The sequence below is a fragment of the Ictidomys tridecemlineatus genome, chromosome 10 (assembly GCF_052094955.1).
Source record: "Ictidomys tridecemlineatus isolate mIctTri1 chromosome 10, mIctTri1.hap1, whole genome shotgun sequence".
Classification (NCBI taxonomy): Eukaryota; Metazoa; Chordata; class Mammalia; order Rodentia; family Sciuridae; genus Ictidomys; species Ictidomys tridecemlineatus.
The window spans coordinates 49370286-49388132 of record NC_135486.1 but is presented as its reverse complement, the minus strand read 5'-3'; the positions used below and the strand labels follow the sequence as shown (position 1 = coordinate 49388132).

Here is a 17847-nt window from a genome sequence, read left to right as displayed (position 1 = left end):
CTAGTGGTGAGTGAGCACTGAACCCGCTGCTAGCTGAGCAAACCGCGCAGGGATCGCCAGCCAGGAGAGCTCTCTCCTTTGGGAGCTAGGAGGACAAACAGCCCCCAGAACTCTTAGGTTCCGATTCACAGCCCCAGGTACCCAACCTTCTGCTTTGGCACCCAGCACGTCCCGCCTCCCTGGGAGAGCGCCTCCTAAACCAAGATCCGGAGAGATCAGTGTATCCCCAAGACAGGCCATGAGTCCTGGCTCACAACGCCTGCAGCTGGCAAAAGAGAAAACACCAAGGTGCGGGGGAGGAATAGAGTGTCTTGGCGGCCTCGGGTTGTCCTACGGGCTCTGAGGAGACAAGCAGAGCCTCCGCGGAGGTGGATGGGGGTGGGGTGGGGTGTAAGGCCGGGGACGAAAAGGCTTTAGCAATTGACGCCCTCTGCTCCGCCCCTTTCAAGTTATAATCCGTTCGGAGTGAGACTCTTAGGGTGGCGACTGGAGGGCAGTGTCGGGACTCCTCGGCATAGAGCCACCTCCACGGCCGCAGTCTAGGGAGCTAGCGCTCTCACGCGCCGCGCAGCGCGCTGGGGCCACCAGAGGCCGTGCGGAGGCCGCGGCGGGCACAGTGGCTCGCGCAGCGTCTGGGCAGCTGGCCGCGGTCCAGCTCCTGGAGAGACGCGACAGGCCTCTGTGTGTGTGAGAGAAAGCGACTCGCGCCCCGACAGGTGCAGGCGCGCCAGCTTCCCATTGGTCGCGGCGGCGGCGGCGGGCCCCTTCCCCCTCCCCGCCCTCCGCCGGACCCCCTCCCCCGCCGCGGCGCCGGCTCGATTCGTGGAGGCGCGCGGCCGCCAGCGCGCGCACCCGGCCGCGCGTCCCTCGCTCCGTCTCCGCCCCCTCCCCCTTTCCGCGCCTCCGCCGCGCGCTCGCGAGCTCAGGTAGCGGGCGCGCGGGAGCCTCCCCGGGGGCGCGCGGCCGGCTGCAGTACCCCCCAAGCCACCCCCACTCCCGCCGGCTCGGGGGATCCTGGGGAGGGAGCGCGCGGGCGGCAGGCGGGGGGCGCTGGAGCCGGGTCCTGCCGCCGCCGCCGCCGCCGCCGAGGCTTCCGTCTTGCTCGCTCGCGCAGCGGCGGCAGCAGAGGTCGCGCACAGATGCGGGTTAGACTGGCGGGGGGAGGAGGCGGAGGAGGGAAGGAAGCTGCATGCATGAGACCCACAGGTAAGACCAGGAGCCCGGAAAGGGCTTTCCAGTTCGGGGAGGCGCACGCAGGCCGGGCAGGGGGAGTTTGTGTCCTGTTCTGCTCCCCAAGGGAGGAATTTTTTTGACAGCGCAATCTCATTGGGGACTAGGGCAATAGGACCCTCCCGATCCCAGGGAAAACCAGAGAAGTAGCTGGGGGGAGCCGGTGCCACATTGTGAGATTCCTAAGAGTGAAATGGTTAGGCCCGGGGAAAAGTGTTTTCTCAGCCCCTAGACGCTAGAAGGCTTTAGACTTTCCTGTCATGGTCACAGCCGCTGAATCCCGGGGACCCGGCGCAGAGCCAATGTGCGCTAACCCCTGCTCTCCCTCCCCTCCTCCATCCCTCCCGCACGCGCAGCATCCCACGGCGGCTGTTACTCAGTGTACCCTGCGCTGGGGGCGGCGGGGAGATCTCGCCGTGGGAAAGGGGGCGGGGGCCTTGCGGGGGTGAACTGGGATGGAGCCCGCGCAGCTGAGGCGCCGGGTCCCAGGGCCGAGGAGTGGGAGCGTGGCCCAGAGCTCCAGCAGCCCGGGGTATTGTCGTGTTCCGCTGGTGGTTGCAGACTCTTGCAAGCTGGATGCCCTCTGTGGATGAAAGATGTATCATGGAATGAACCCGAGCAATGGAGATGGATTTCTAGAGCAGCAGCAGCAGCAGCAGCCTCAGTCCCCCCAGAGACTCTTGGCAGTGATCCTGTGGTTTCAGCTGGCGCTGTGCTTTGGCCCTGCACAGCTCACGGGTGGTGAGTGACCCCACTGTGACCAGAGGGCCTGGGATGGCCATGGCCGGGCAGGGAGGGAAGCCGGATTGGCAGGACAGCCCCGCTGCACACGCCCTCACTCTGTACATCCAGACTTCAGAGATGCCTGAGAAACCCAAGGATTCCTGTGCCCCAGCCTCAGACCTACCCTTTATTCAAAACGCCTGGAGTTCCCAGAAAATTCCTCTGTGGAACCCGCACAGGTTCACACACCCACATTCTGTCTGGAGCTTCCCAGCAGCAGCCCGGCCTGGCTTCTCTGAAGAAAGAATAATAAAGTCTGATCCATTATTCTCACTTTGAGAGAAAGAAGTATGTGTTGGGGGGGGGGGAGGGGAAGTGGTGTATTTGTGGACCTTTGACCCTTACGCATGCCCTGGACAGACAGAGGTCAGGTTTCATCCTCTGGATTTAGTCAAGAGTTACAAGATCCATCTTTGGAAATGTAAAAGATCTGAAAACATGGCCAGACTGGCTGAAGGACAGGTTATTTGAAAGTTAACTTTCTCTTTCTTCAGAAAGTAGTGTGTTCAAGCATGTCTGCATGTTGGGGGTGGGAAGGGGATGCAGAGCTTTTTCTTCTGGAAGATTACTTAGTTCATCTAGGTCTGATTTACAGGGGAAAGCAAGTCAAGTGCTCTTCTATAAAGTGGAAGTTTGCTGAAATAAAATTGATAGCCTCAGTCTCTGTAGGCGGATAATCTATAACATACTTGGGTTTGAGGGACAGGGCTATCTTTTGGTTGTGGTAGAGGAAGACAAATGGAGTTCCTGTCTGAATTTCAGAGTCTAAGCATATCCCTGCCACCCCTACTTACTGCTGTCCATCATTGCTGTCCATTCCAAATTTTTGCTGAGGGCATGCTGATGTGGATGTGAAAAGGACAGAACTGTGTTTCCAGAGCCGAAATACTATTAATATGTGATTAAATTATTGCCAATTGAAAAACAAGTATTGCTTGATATAAATAGACCATTTATGTGTTTGAAAATATTGCTGTTTAATAAGAGAATCCAAAGATGAAGATGGAAAAAATGAATGAAAAATTAGCCAAAGTGGGGGAGGAGAATAGCAAATTGGTCCCTAATTCAGGCATTCCATTTAGATGTGTGAAAGATACCTGGAACCTTAAAGTGTTTGTTGTGATGTGTGCATCTGTCAGAATTAGGGAGAAAGTATTTGCTTTGGATATGGACCTGGTTTTTGTTTTGTTTTGTTTAGTTTTATCAAGAAGTAATTTTTTAAAAATAGAAATATCTCTGAGACAGGCATCCTTTTCATAGAGGACAAGGTCAGATCAGTTTCTGTGTAGTCTGCCAGGGCTCTGGTCAGAGCTTCTGTCCTGCCCTGAACACTAACTACCTCTGCTTCACTGGCAAGTAGAAATCAAGGGGCAGGACACAATGGGCAGGACTGGGCCATTTCCCCTCTCCTCTTCTCTTGCCTTTCAGTTCTAACTTTCATTCCTTCCAACCAGGTCCACATGATTTTTCCTCTTCTGGTTGATGTCGCTCATGTAGATAGATGACAGATTAATTAATCAGAATTTATCTATGTATGTCTTGTTATTGGGTGTATGAGGTCTGAGCACAGCCTGGATTTAAAGATTATGATCTTGGTTCCTCCCATCTGTATTTATTACACTTCCTTAGGACCCAGGGCAGAGCATGCCCTTCAGACTCTCCACTTACCTGTGTAGTCCATAGGGAGGTTCTTCCCCCACCCCCCACCCCCCAGAGAGGAGTAGAATAAGAGATTCAGACCCTTGGAAAAGAGAGTGGGAATAAGAGCTGTCTTTTACATCCCAAGTTCAGATCTTTCCCTTTAGGGAAAGGCTGGCCAGTAGCCTTGTTTCACCTTGAACTTCTTTGGGCAGAGAGTATAATTTGTTGAAGAATGTTTATCATTTTAGAATTCCTCTATGAATAAATAGTTTGGACAGAGAAGGGAGGTGGGGGACGTTTTATGGAGTTCACTAAATAGAGATTTTCTTTCTTAGGAAAGAAACCCACCTGAGGTGTCCAGGATGACAATAAAAGCAGCATTACTTTGGCTCTAGACCTATACTCCCCAAACTTTAATGTGCACACAAGTCACCTGTGATCTTGTTAAAAGGCAGATTCTGATTCCATTGGTCAGCGGGGGTGGGGCCTGAGATTCTACATTTCTAATAAGCTTCCAGATGAAGCATTCCTACGGGTCCCCAAACCATTCTTTGATTAGCAATGCTTTAGACTAAGACATTCCCTAAGTAAGTTGCTTCTGATTCCTGACGTTTTGCCATCATTCTCAATTACCAAATGCAAATGGCCTTCAAGGGAGCAGAAGTCTCACCCAATTTATCTAATCTTTTGGTGATACACAGAACTGAAAATCAGCTCTCAGAGAGTGCTTTCTTTTTTTATCCACAAAAGGTACATATTTAATAGACCCTGTTCTGAAATGTGGATTTTCATTTTTGATTGCTTTCAATGGAAAAGGAGTACCACAATAGTCTCAGCTAGGAGAGAGAAAAGCATGTGCCCAATACAAGTATTACAGAAAGAGCTTGAACTAGAAAGGGAGAAATTGAGAAAAATAATGAGAAAAAGGAAAAGGCTGGGGGAGAACTCCATCAAAACCAAAATGCTTTGCCCTAGAAATTCAATTTTCTGAGCCTTTTGAGAGTTTTCACGGGCCTGGCTTGACTTGAAGTGACTTCTAGGTAACTCTCTTCAGGTTGTCGTTTCTGAGTTAAGATGAAGGGCCCTCCTTTGGGGCCATTAAAACCACATACACTGAGAGGACTTTTACTAGGTTTACAGGGAGGTACAGGACATGGCTGTTTCCACATTCTGGAACCTTTTCTTCTTATGCCCCAGTTAACCTTTCCAGAAGGTATCTGGTTTTGAGTGGTTCCCTGTGTAGTCACCCAGGTTTAGAGGATGGGAGCTAAGAGCTGGCTCCTTGAAGGTGAATTTCCTGTTACCAGGAGCTCAGGCTGGGCTCTGATACTTGATAGCTTTGGGGTCTTGGTCTTGGGAGCTTCAGTTTCTCCATCTATAAAATGAGGACTGTGATATCTATCTTAATGAGAATGATGTGAGAGATGGAAATCATATAGGTACTCAGTAAATTCAGGAAGTAGTAGGGAGGAATGGTACATCATATTCTTTTTATCTAGAAGATCCCTCCCTTACACTTCATTTCCCACCCCACCTCCAGGAAACAAATTTTTCTTGCCATACTCTCTTTCATATTTCCCTGGTCATTAAATTCTGCCCTTACCTGGACTCCCATTGCCCTAGGTTGTCATCTTCTATCATAGTATCATCTCGCCTACTAGACCATAAGCCCGCTGAGAACGAGAACCTTGACTCAATTAATTTCTATGTCCCAGGCACCCAGCACAGCATCTGATTCATAGTAAATGCTCAGCTAATGTTGGTTGAAAGCAAGGAAAAAAAAAATTCCCAAATTACCACCATACCATCTAGGAAATAATTTCTTGGGTGAGTTACAAATGTGCAAAATTTTCATGGTAGTTGAGGCCACCTCCAGTTGTAGGTTTTCTAGGTTGGAGGTTGGTGAAAACATCAGGAAATGTCCCAGAGAAGGAGTAGCACTTAGGGTGAGATGACTGGAACATCTCAGGGGCAGGCTTCTTATACAATGATGGGGATGTGGTTCTGTGCCTGAACTCTACAGGAAACAGTTTAGTCAGGTTAATCTACAACATAGTCTACTTATAGGGAATAGTAGAGTAGAAGGAAAAATAGGTTTCAGCCTTATTATAAGGGTCCTGGAAGTTCCAATGAGGAACTTGCATGCCACATAGCAGGCACTGTTGGACCCACTGAAGATGTAGAGAAGGAGCATAATATCAGGTGAGCTGTGTTTATACTTTCTCTGCTTCCAAGCCTCCAACTTGGGGCAAGCCACTAGTCTGGCTGCCCTCTCTGCACTCCTGAGTCATGGTTCTAGTGTGGCTGGATTAAGCTTCTTGAGATCTCATTTGGGTCATGGGACCACAGCATTGAGCTATGTATCTACTGGTAGGAACAAATGCCTTCTGACTGACCGATGGTTTGTAGATGTGAGTGTCTTGGAGTTTTATTGAGAAAAATTTTCTTACATGACAGAGTGCAAAAATCCATGAATTTAAACTGCGCTTAACTCAGTCTGTAAACAAAGTCCCAGCTCCTGAAACTCTAAAGCATATTTCTTCAACAAAAGGTTGCCTTCATGTAAGCAGCATGGAAAATCTTCCAGTTTATCCACAGGATGAAATACGAAAGCTTTTGGGGGCAAAAGAAGGATTTCATATAACAAGGAGCAAATCTCTCATCTCAGAGACCTAGAGAGGCAAGACAGAGAATCAGTGGTTCTTTAATTCCTGAGAATAATGACAAGTATAGGTAAAGCTCCTTTTCTAGTAAATATTGATTAGGAACATGAAGAAAAGCACCTATGTTATTCTGTTCTTGGTTTCAGAGACATATTTCCAAAGCTTCAGATGGAAGCTCTGGTGTAGAACCAGGGGTCTGTAGTCTTTAAAGAATGGATATAGCCTGTGTGTTGAGCTTCTGCCATTAAATGGCTCCACGGTTTTTGGCAAGTTAGGTAACTTCTCCTTGACTCAATTTCTTCCCCATCATTAGCATTCTTTGGTTCTGAGATAATAGAAGTCCCTGCTTACCTGCACTTTTGTTTTCCGTGGTTTCAGTAACCATCATAGCAGTCTGAAACTATTCTGTGGAGAATTCTAGAAATAAGCAATTCATACATTTTAAAATGCATGCCATTCTGAGGAGTGGGATGAAATCTCATGCCATCCTGCTCTGACCTTCCTGATATGAATCATTCTTTTGTACAGAGTACAAAAGATATTTTGAGAGAGAGACATGACATTCACATAACTTTTATTATAGTATAACATTATAATTTCTCTATTTTATTATTAGTGACTGCCAGTAGTCTCTTACTGTGCCTAATTTATAAATTAAATGTTATCACAGGAATGTTTAGGAAAAGACATAGTGCAGTGTACATGGGGTTTGGTACTATCTGTGGTTTCAGATATCCATAAGGGGACTGGCAACTTATCCTCATAAGATGAATTGATGGGTTCTGAACTCTGAGTAAAGGCAGGATGTCTTTTTTTCCCCCTCATCTATCCTTTCATCTGTAGTTGTATGCCCTGGGGAAATACAGAGAAAGGGGACTCAGTTCTTGCTCCAGAGGAAATATACAAGTAAGAAGGAGTCAGTGTCTTCTCAAAAGTTTAAATGTAAAAGGCTTGCACAAAATTATGTTTTACATGTATATATATATATATATATATTTTAATTCAACTTAAAACTAGTGTTATTTATTGAAACCAATGAGAAAAGTGATCTTGCAGACTGCTTCTTTTTATCTTTGCCTTGTTTTGAAATCTCATTTGGTATTTGATAATTGAAAAAGTCATACATAGCAATGATAGGTCTGAATAGGTCCCTGGAATTAATGCCTCTGAATTGAGTGAAGAAAGGGGCAAAAAAAAAAAAAAAAAAAAGAAAGGCTGATTTGTTTACAAACAGTCACGTTTCAACAGGACCTACCACAACCTCTACGACAGATTTAGAAGATGCATCATATACAACATTTTGTCTATTTATTGGTCCACTCTTATAAGAACTATTGCTAACCAGGGAAGACTGGGAAAAGATGTGACATAATTTTAAACTGGCCCATACTGAGTGATTGATAAAAGTTTCCAAATCATTAATAACACTAATTGCAAACATTTAGAAAATGCTTAGTATCATTTTCCACACTTCAATCATGTTAACTCATTTAGTTTCTCGGGTAGATATTGTTATTTATCCTTTCTTTATAGAAGAGGAACCTGAGGCATGGAAAGATTAGTCCACTTGTCCATAGTCATCTGGCTATTAACTGAGACACCATGACCCAGGCTATCTTTGTTATTGCAGTCTTTGTTTTAGCATGCCCACACATGGAAATTCCAATCCCTAAATACCCGCCCTCCCAATGTTATCAAGTTTGACTCAAACATGTCTCTTTAAACAGCAGTTATCAAATATTTTGAAACTTTTGCCATCTCCCCTCTGATATAAGGGAACTCCTTTGTGTTGTGGCCAAAAAAGAAAGCATACCAGCAAGTGAACAACAAAATTGCACAACCTGGGGCAAAGTGAAGGCCAGAGTGCTTGCCCTTGGGCTCTGAATGGAGGAAGGTAAGGGACCAGAATCCTGTGAAAGTGGTTCCTGTGGGATGTTTGAGGGAGGTGGTCAGACAGAGCATGCCCTGATTCTTACCTGCTCTGAGAGGCCAGGTGTGAGTAAGTAAATGGTTGGTCTCTTGGGCCCTCCATTACTGACATTTCCATCCCTTTCTGATGATTCTCTGGGCTGTTTATGGCTCCCAAGGTGATATCTTTCCTGGACTGCTGCTTTTCCATGCAACTTGGACAAGCTCTAACAATATGCTAGCTAATATATGCTTGAAGTGTTACTGTTTGTGTAATGTTTAATTTTCTTAACACATTAAGATAGGAGATTTTGACTATTTTCTTTCCCTCCTCCTCCTCCTCCTCCTCTTCCTCCTTATTCTTCCTCTTTCTCTCTTTCTCCCTCCTTCCCTCTCAATCTTAAGAGATATCCTCAGTGAAGTTGCTCTTCTAGGTTCTGATCATGGTCATACGAGGCTAGAGTAGGAGTTAGACCTATTAGCAAGACTTTCCTCTTTGCAATTCTTGGCCAGGCTTTAAACCTGTCTTTTCAGTTGTATGATGTAGATGATAATCTAGCTGGTATATATTAAAAAGTAAAAGAAAAATGATATCTGAGGCTTGTGAGCCTGAGTAATAATTTCCCTGCAAGATTAAGTTTGAAGTAAGAATCGGACGTGATTGTTCATGAGATCTCAAAGTCACTCATTCTGCTGTGCAGGGTGCTGTGTTTGATGGTATGAGCTTGAGATGCTGTGTTTTAGGGAAGAATTTAGCCTAGTATTTCTGAAGAAAAAAGATGACTGTGCTACTCTAAGAGAAGGAATTATCCACTCAAGAAGAAAAACAAATAGAAATAATTAAGTGAGTTGCTCACAAACTGGAATTAAAAGTACATTTTAGAATTGCTTCTTAATAGGGAGTATTGTAATTGCTTTATTAATCTTAAAGAAGGTAAACAAACTAGAAATATCAGAGAAGTCAAACAAAAATAATTCTTGACATTTATTTGGAAATGACAATAAACTTGGGAGCTCTGTAGTGGGTGAGCCTCCACTGATTCCACTGTGGGGCAGAGGCACGTGCAGGCCCCAGCGGGTCAGGGCCTATCTGTGGGCATGGGTGTGAATGAATCTGTGTATGTGAGTGTGTTCCCAGCTGCAGGAATGGAGTTTGGTTCTTAAAAGTGAGAAGAGTTGCAGAGCCCAGTAAACTTGATCACTGATCACGTCATCATTATCCCAATAAATTGAACTAAAGTTCAAGAGAGAGGATGAGTAAAGGTGAGGATCTTTGGAAATAAAGGTTCCACTTGGCTGTCTCCTGTTTCTGTTGAAATCAGTGACTTTAATCTTCTGAAATTACCAGCATGGAAGAAGAGCTGAATAAGGAAGGTCACTCGTACACTATATTCTTTTTTTTTCTGAGAGTAACAAAATACAAAAAGACTTTATTTCTTGGGCTCAATTACATTTATAAAAGATATATGTGGTTGAATTTGGGTGAACCAGTTAGAGGGACAATCTATCAAGAAAAAGGTAAAATACATTCTTACAGTAGACTTCTTAGCATTGGTGTGTCCATAACACTAATCTAACTAGTTGTCAAATTCAAGTTCTCTACAGGAAGACCTTTTTTGAAACTTAAACTCAGAAGTTTCTGATTTTTATCCATAACATAAACAACAGGATCTGCTTATTTTGTACAAATGTGATCTGTTTTTTTTTAAATTTTTATTTGTTTTAATTAGTTACACATGACAGTACAATGACCTTGACATATCATACATTTGAATCAGATGGGATATAATTTCCCATTTTTCTGAGTGTACAGGTTGCAGAATCACATTGGTCATGCAGTGACATATACACACACAGTAATAATAATGTCTATCTCATTCTACTATCCTTCCTATCCCGCCATCCCCTCCCCCTCCCATCACTTCTCTCTACCTAATCTAAGGTAACGCTATTCTTTTTTCTTTTTTAGAGGGTTAATCTTATGAGAGGTTCTCAATGGTCCTTTTAGTTGGCTTCTGTTAACTGAGTCCTAATGATCTAATTCAAGGATGCATTTTAAATTAACAATTTTGTTTTGGCGGGGGACACATCTGCAAATTTAGGTTATAGTATGACAGTGCATATCCAATGGCTGATGGGGGTGACCTCTGTGTTTAAATTGTACTTAAACAAAATGGGGAAATAGTCTTTTAGAAGCTTACAGAGCCTTGCAGTTCCGAATGGGTATGTGACCTTTAAACAGCTCATGCAGATTTTTTTCCCTTTGGATTGTAAATGAAGGACCAGATATTTTCCCTATCATCCTTCTGGTCTCCACCATTTACTTTTAATAATAACTTGATGGATATGTTTTAATTTCTTGAGGTAAAGAACGGGAGATATGCATGGTCTTATAGGAAGTAGAGCCAATTTTCCTTGCTGCTGTATTAGCAGGCTGAGTGATGGTGACCTCATTGCTGTTTCAGTTTCATTATTTGGGAAAAGGGGCCAATACTGGGACCTTCTCTGGCTCTTGTGAGGATAAAATGCATTAAAAGGGATGCATCATCATCACTATATAAGGTATCAATATCATGTAAAACAAACTGACAGTGAATGTTTGCTATAGTCATCATGCAGAAGGTAGCCCTGCCAAGAGCTTTCATTGTCCTGCAGGGACCTAGCATAATAAATACACACTAATACCAAGTGGTACAGGCCCAGATAGATGTGTGCTGCAGGCGTTCACCAGGTAGCCACTGATCCTGGGTCCCAATAATCCCATAGGATCTACCACCATAAGATGGTTTAGTAAGTGGAGACTTATCTTGGAGGCTCTGGGGACAAGGGAGGAGTAAGGGAAAGCTTACCAACAAAGACGACATTTGAACCAGGTCTTGAATAATAAAATAATTCTCCAGGCAGAGAAGTTGGGAGGTGGGTTTTTTTTTTTTTCTTTTTCCCCCAGGAGGAAGGATAAAGTCAACAGAGGCTCAGAATGAGAAAGAATATGTACTGAAGACAAGGAATAGCTCAGGGCAGCTTTAATAAAGGACAGATTAAGCAGAAAGAAGAGACAGGAAGGGCAAGTTGGGCCTGCTTGCCCAGCTAACCACAATGCTTATGAACTTGAATGGTACACACTGGGCAACTGGGAGCCTACAAAATATGCCTTTAGGGGCATGATGTGATCCATTCTTTGTTTTAGAAAGCAACTTTTTAGCAATGTGGAAGATGGAGAAGCAGAGAGATTTTTGCTCATTAAACATTTATCATGCCTCTATCAGAGTATAGGTGGAGGACACTATGGGAAACAAAACAGAGTCCTGCCCTCTGAAAATTTATATTCTTTTGAGGGCCAATGAGGAAACGATTGCATTAACCCAGGAGGGACACGCCAAGGGCTTTAACTAGAGAGGAATAAATGGAGACAAGAGATGCAAAGAGAATTATCTAAGGCCAGACAGCTGGCTGGACGTGGGGTTGGAGGAAGAGGAACAGCCATTATTAGCAGAGCCCCAGCAGTGGTGGTTTGGAGGAGAAGCTAATGAGTTCATTTTGGATGAGGAGGCTTGCCTTGCCTGCAGGACATATATTTGAGCACCATCTGTCCATCAGGCATTGAAAACTCAGTTTGGTACACAGGAGAGAAATTGGGCTGGAGATGGAGATGTGAGTGTCATCTGTGTTGGGAGGGCTGCAAGAGGGATCCAGCTTTCCCAAGAAGAGAGTGTGGAATGAGCAAAGAAGAGAATGTGAGGATGGAGCCCAGGAAGCAGCCACAGTGAAGGAGAAGCTGGCAAGGAGTTGAGGAGTTGTGCTGCTAATCTGTACTGATAATAACAACTTTTTAAAAAAACCCAACCATGCTTGGTTCTGGCTATTAATTGCTCCTATGATTTGGGGGCAGAAAACTTTTTTTTTAAATGTTACTATTGGCATAATGTTTGGGTAATCTGAATTCTATCTAGATGTCCATATCAACTGCACAGAAAGTTAACAGGGCCAGGAGGGAGAAAGGCTATGATTAGTGGGATAGAGAATCAGCATAGAGATGTTTGAAGCTCAGCTGCAGATGAGCCGGGGAATTTCTTGGTCTTTGCTGGGAGGACAAAACTAAGAGGAGAACCAGAGTTCAACAGAGTCCCTGGGTGATTGTGTGTCTTGTGTTTCCTTAGACACCTGAGTGTCTAAGTGCAGTGATGTGGTGATGAGGTCACTTCATCTGCTGCTGCTCCTTTCCCCATCCTCCTGGACTCCTGGGAATTTTTATGTACTCTGTGCTCTGGATGCAGGTCCTTCTGGTATAAATTCCAGAGCAACCCTCTCCTCAGGTCCTTCAAGGATTCAGTATTCCCTAGCTGTCAGTTATCTTCAAAGTTAAGATTGCCAGAGAATGATCGCTCTGTCACCCTACCCTCGTGACCAGCTCTGTCACCTCTGAAGCAATTCACTTAACCTCTCCATGCTTTGGTTTCTTCCTCTATAAATCCAGGGCAATGAGGCTCCTTTCTCTGCACTTCACGGGGGTGTGAGATGTGCAGGTGTACAGAAGGTAGTGTCAGAAGGCATTTGATAAATACAAAACAGTGATTCCTGCCTGTCTGGAGAGAGGCATCTCTCTACTGTGCCTAGGGCCATTTTTTTGCCTTTTGCCTCCCTGAGTACAGAAGGAGGGTGAGGGATGCTCTGTGCAGCATGTAAACGTGTGGGTCCTGACCCCGTGAAAGCTCATTTTGTGTGGACATGATGTCAGGCAGCTGGAGGAGCTGTTTTGCTGCAAAATGGGATGTGCCGGTCTGTGCTCGATCCCTGCTGCTGGCGTGTTCAGTGAATAAGTTGCCTCTGGAGAAGGAGAAGGTCCTTGTGCCATTGAGAGGAACTTCTCAATAGCTGTTGGCCCAAGCCCAGTTGGCTTTTTTTTTTTTGTGTGTGTGTGTGTGTGTGTGCATTCACAGAAGCCTCAGGAAAACTAAATTAAACACGGGAGGCAAGCAAGCAATTCATTATAGGATTTGCAGTGGTTCATGAGGGAGGAATTGCTCCAGGTGCCCTTAGCTTTGCCTCTTCCTCATCTGGCATGGTACATGAGGCCGGAAGGGTATGGGCATGGTGGGTCAGCCCCTCAGGCTCAGGTAGGACAGTGTGATGAATCAGGAATTGCCACAGAAGAGCTGACTGCCTGTCTTTGTGGAATGCTTCCTCTCACCTCCAGCTGCACGGAGTCAAACTCTTAGGGATCTTCTTTCTAGCTTTGCATGTAGGATGCTGCTTCTGGCATTTGTGGGCTGGAGATCTTGGGATTCCTTAGCCTTTGTGGAAATCATAGGAAATCCTCTGTGTTCTAGTGTCAGAGCACTTCAGGAAAGCAGCCTGTTAGCCTGGTTGCGGGGGGTGGGGGTACACCTCACTGTGGCCTCTGCTCAGCACCTCACTGTCCTCAGACCTTTATCTTGTGTGGACTCCTGAAATGCCAGGGTCTGATTTGGAGAAGGGTTTCTTCAAATGCAACCTGATCTATGGGCTTTGGCTTAATAGCAGAGGGTCTTGTATGGCTTTCTGAGGTAGCAGGGCATTTATCTACCCTTGGGAGTAGTTTTGCAGAAATTCTACTCTTGCCATTTTCATTTACATGGAAATGAGCCCACAGAGATCCTGCCCTTTGTCATCTCCAGATGAAGGAAGACCTAGTTATTCCGAAGCTCCAGAAATGTACAGAGTATCTAAAACTGTCTTATCTCTGTAGCAGCTGCCTTTGCATCTTGGGTGGAGAACTGCAGCCACACTCAAGGGCAGATTCCTGTTGGTCTGTTGCTCCTGCTGCTGTTCCAATTGTTCTTTACTAGGTGTCTCCATGCATTGTGGTTACCAGGAACTCCAATCAAAGGCAGAACCAGTTGCTGATCTCTGCCTTCATGACTATATAGCTTGAGTGCCTTACATCTCCGAAGTGCCTTGGTCTTCTCACAGTGGCATTTTCTTTAGTGCCTGCTGTGTTAGTGTTGTGACGTGACAGAAGCTAACTTCCATGAAAATTAGCCAGACGTGCAGGTATACAGGAGGTAGTGTCAGAAATCATCTGAAAGATACCAGACGGTGATTCCTGCCTGTCTGGAGAGAGGCATCTCTCTACTGCCTAGGGCCATTTTTGCCGTCCGCCTCCCTGAGTACAGAAAGGAGAGTGATTGTACCAAGCCCGTTGCTTCTTGGGCCTTCAATTTAAATTGGAAGGATTTTCTTTTTCAATACAGTTCCTGATTAAGAATTACATGCTTTCATAAAGTTGGAGAACAAAAAGACCACAAACTCAGAGTCGGAAAAGAAAGGTGATGCTCTAAAGATGGTCCATTGACCTGGAAAAACTAGGATGGGACAAATTTCAAATTAGTGCTTCTGGTCCCCTTGACACCCTGTGCTCCAAGAGACGGCAGTGCTCTTTCCTTTGGCTGGCCTTCACACAGCTGTCCCTGAGCCTGGATGCCACTCCATCTCCTTTCTCCCATCTGGATCCTTCTCATCTCCTAAGAGGCAGCTTCTATCACTTCCACAGGCTTCTGTGATGTCTCAGATGGTCCCTGGCCTCTCCAGCTCCAGGAAATCCGTTCTCAGAAGTCTCAGAGCACCAGGGTCATGGAGTATTGAGCCAAGGGAACATGGGAGTGGTCTGGGTTTGCACGGAGTCCCTTGCTCCCCATAGGATCTTTCTAGGGTAGAGGCTGAGGGAACCTGGCTGAGTAGCTGCCCATGGATTCACCAGCTTCCTCCTGTGTACTTGCTCAACATGTTGTCCCTCCTTGCATTCTTTCACCAACACATGAGAACTCTGCATGTACCTCAGCCAGATTGTTGAAAAGATGAGGAAAAAGAAGGTTCCTGTCACCTGTGTGACAAATTGAAGTAGTCACTAAGAACAAGAGGTCTGGGGTCAGACATTCCCCCATCCTGGGATGGAATCCCAGCTCTCCTCCTTGATGACTTGATGTGTGTGGCAAATGACTTGTCTCTGTCTCAGTAAAATGGGGATAATGTTATGCATCCATGTTGTAGAACTGTTGAAAGGATTAAATAACTGAATATAACTATATGGATGGCATGTAGTGACATTTCGATAAATGTTGACTGTTGGAATCTTTAGTATCAGCATCATTAGGCTCCTTATTTAGAGCATCCATGACTGATTATCTTTTTTTCCATTGGACTGTGCTCTTTGTGTTCTAGATTTCTGTCGACATTTGTCTACTGCGTAACGCATGCTGGGAGAAGGACTAGGAGAGCAAACCCTGATGTCAGACCCCACAATGATGTTACAGGTTCCAGGAGGACAGGCACTAGACTTTCTCTCCAAGCACAAAACACGTGCCCAGACTCATTCGCATGTTGGTAGCTTTATCAAAGGGTGGAAGGACTCTGCAGCTGGGTTTGACAGCCAAGGCCTGCTGCTGCATTCATAAAAGATATTGTTGAGTGATACATTTTATTATTTTGAATTCTCCCTCTTTCTCTTCTTTCTTCTGACATCTAGGTCAGATAGCAACAGTGGCTGCTGGAATGGGCAGGAAGGACAATGACATCTGGCTTGCTCTTGAGCCTTGTTCTGTTTTTGTGAATGGCAGAACTGTGGATGTGGAGTTTTTACTTACTTCCATGAGGGTGGAATCATGGCTCTCGCTCATAAGGATGAAAAAGTGAGGGAGTCTTTTCATCTTTATATCTTTATCCACTCCTTTATTTACTCAACAAGAACTTATTGAGCACTTATTATGTGCAAGGACCACAATAAGATACAACACTGGCCCTCCAGGCATGCAAGTCTGTCTGAGACACTATCCAAGTCAGCTTGGGCTACCATAACAAAATACCAGACTGGATGGCTTAAACAACAGAAATTTATTTTCTTGTAGTTTTGGAGGTCGGGAGTCTATAATTAAGGTGCTGTCAGAGTTAGGTTCTGCTGGGGGCTCCTTACTGGCTTGCAGACAGCTGCCTCCTCAATGTATCTTCACATGGACTTCCCTTGGTGTGTGTTCAGGGTAGGAAGCAAGAGAGAGAGATTTCTGATGTCTCTTCTAAGGAGGATACTAACTAATGGGATTGGGGCCCCACCCTAGGACTTCATTAACATTATTACCTCTTAATGGCTATATCTCCAATTATAGTCATATTGGTGGTTAAAGCTTCAATATATGAATTTTGTGGGACACACTCCAGTTCTTAGAAGATACCAAAGGAAGACATATGTTAATTCTGGTACAAGCTGCTATGAGGACTCAGAGCTCTTATCCCAGCCAGGGGGAAATCTGGGAGGGCTTCCATGAAGAAGTGGTCCCAGCGCTCCATTCTAAAGCAATTGAATGAAGAAAGAGAAGGAAAAGCAATATGAGCAAAGGTGTTGCTACATAGAACTGCCGGTGTCCATATGTGTCGGTGGTGGGTAGAATGACTGAAAGCCATTTACTTATTCATGAATTTCACTAAGTCATTCACCAAACATTTCCTAAGGTTTACTCTGCATGTAGACACTGATGGTGGGTTCCAAGGAAGATGTGGAAGTTCAAATTTGCAGAGTTTCCCAAATTACAGGGCCATAACATTTGCTCTAACCTAATCAACCTACTGCTAGACACTCGCATTATTTGATTACAGCTGCTGGCCACTAAAAATCAATTGCAAGTGGCTCTCCAGGCCATGCAGTGGGCCTACCCCTGTTTTAGGTCAGGTAAATATTGAATTAATATGGGGACTTGGCCTGCAGAGAAGTGATGGGTTAATAGCTATAGTAATAGGAGTCTGTCTCCAATTGTATTTTTAAGTCATTTCAAATTTATCTTTTATGGGGCATTTTCTTCTCTCCTAGTCAAAACATTGCCTTTGTCTTCTTTATTCTTCTTCTTGTGATACTCAAAACAGATGGGGCATCTGAATGATTTGTGTGTCCAGGTTGGGCTGGGGGCATGTTCTAAGGGAGACCCACAGCCCCTTTTGTTAAAGAAGGGGCTTTGTGCAGAATGTCACACAGGGCAGTGGCTGAGTCAACTGCAGTATAGTTCTCTCTGAATATAGCACATCCTAGAGGTTCTCATGGACATGGACCACCTTCTGGAGGTCTCTGAACCCTCCTTGACCCGGCCCGTGACATGTACAAGCATGTCTGTGCATTTCCCGGAAGAGGATCTGTAGCTTTCAACAGACTCTCAGATGGGTGGTTCATTAACCCAAATGGGGTTAGAAAAGATCACAAATGTAGAACAAACTCTTTTAGAGTGAGTCTGTGGGTATGCTCTGGATAGAGATCATGCAGGAAAGGAAACAGTTTTTGAGAGATTTGGAAGTGATTTTTTTCCTCCTGATGAACCAATGCCCTTCTGTGAAGGTTTTGGGCTTCCCTGCCTTTAGGTAAAAGTTCATGATATACTAGAGAAAGAAGATACAGAGAAGAGGAGAAGCAGGCAGTGCTGGCTGGCAAATCTATCTGGACTGGCAGCTGTCAGAGAGCGCCTCCTTTAATTTAACCCTTCACCTGCCTGGCAATTGCATACACCGCAATGTAGAAAACTCCTCTGCTGTGAGTGCCTGTAATCCCAACTACCTGAGGAGTTGAGGCTGGAGGATCCTAGGTAGGTTCAAGGCCGGCCTGGGCAAATGA

The 17847-nt window shown here is 45.2% G+C and overlaps 1 protein-coding gene across 3 annotated transcripts in view; it reads left to right on the top strand.

Moving 5' to 3' along the window:
- Positions 1-265: 265 nt before the first annotated feature.
- Susd4 (sushi domain containing 4) overlaps positions 266-17847 on the top strand; it is a 137990-nt gene continuing 120408 nt past the window's right edge. Inside the window, exons 1-2 of one of the 3 annotated variants that reach the window (XM_078022898.1) lie at positions 266-288; positions 1792-1971. In XM_078022898.1, the coding sequence (XP_077879024.1) occupies positions 1827-1971 (145 nt within the window). In that variant the 5' untranslated portion in view covers positions 266-288; positions 1792-1826. Of the gene's footprint in view, positions 289-905; positions 927-964; positions 1207-1791; positions 1972-17847 lie in introns of those variants that run through there. The other 2 variants (XM_078022897.1, XM_005326511.5) reach the window with 2 other exon arrangements.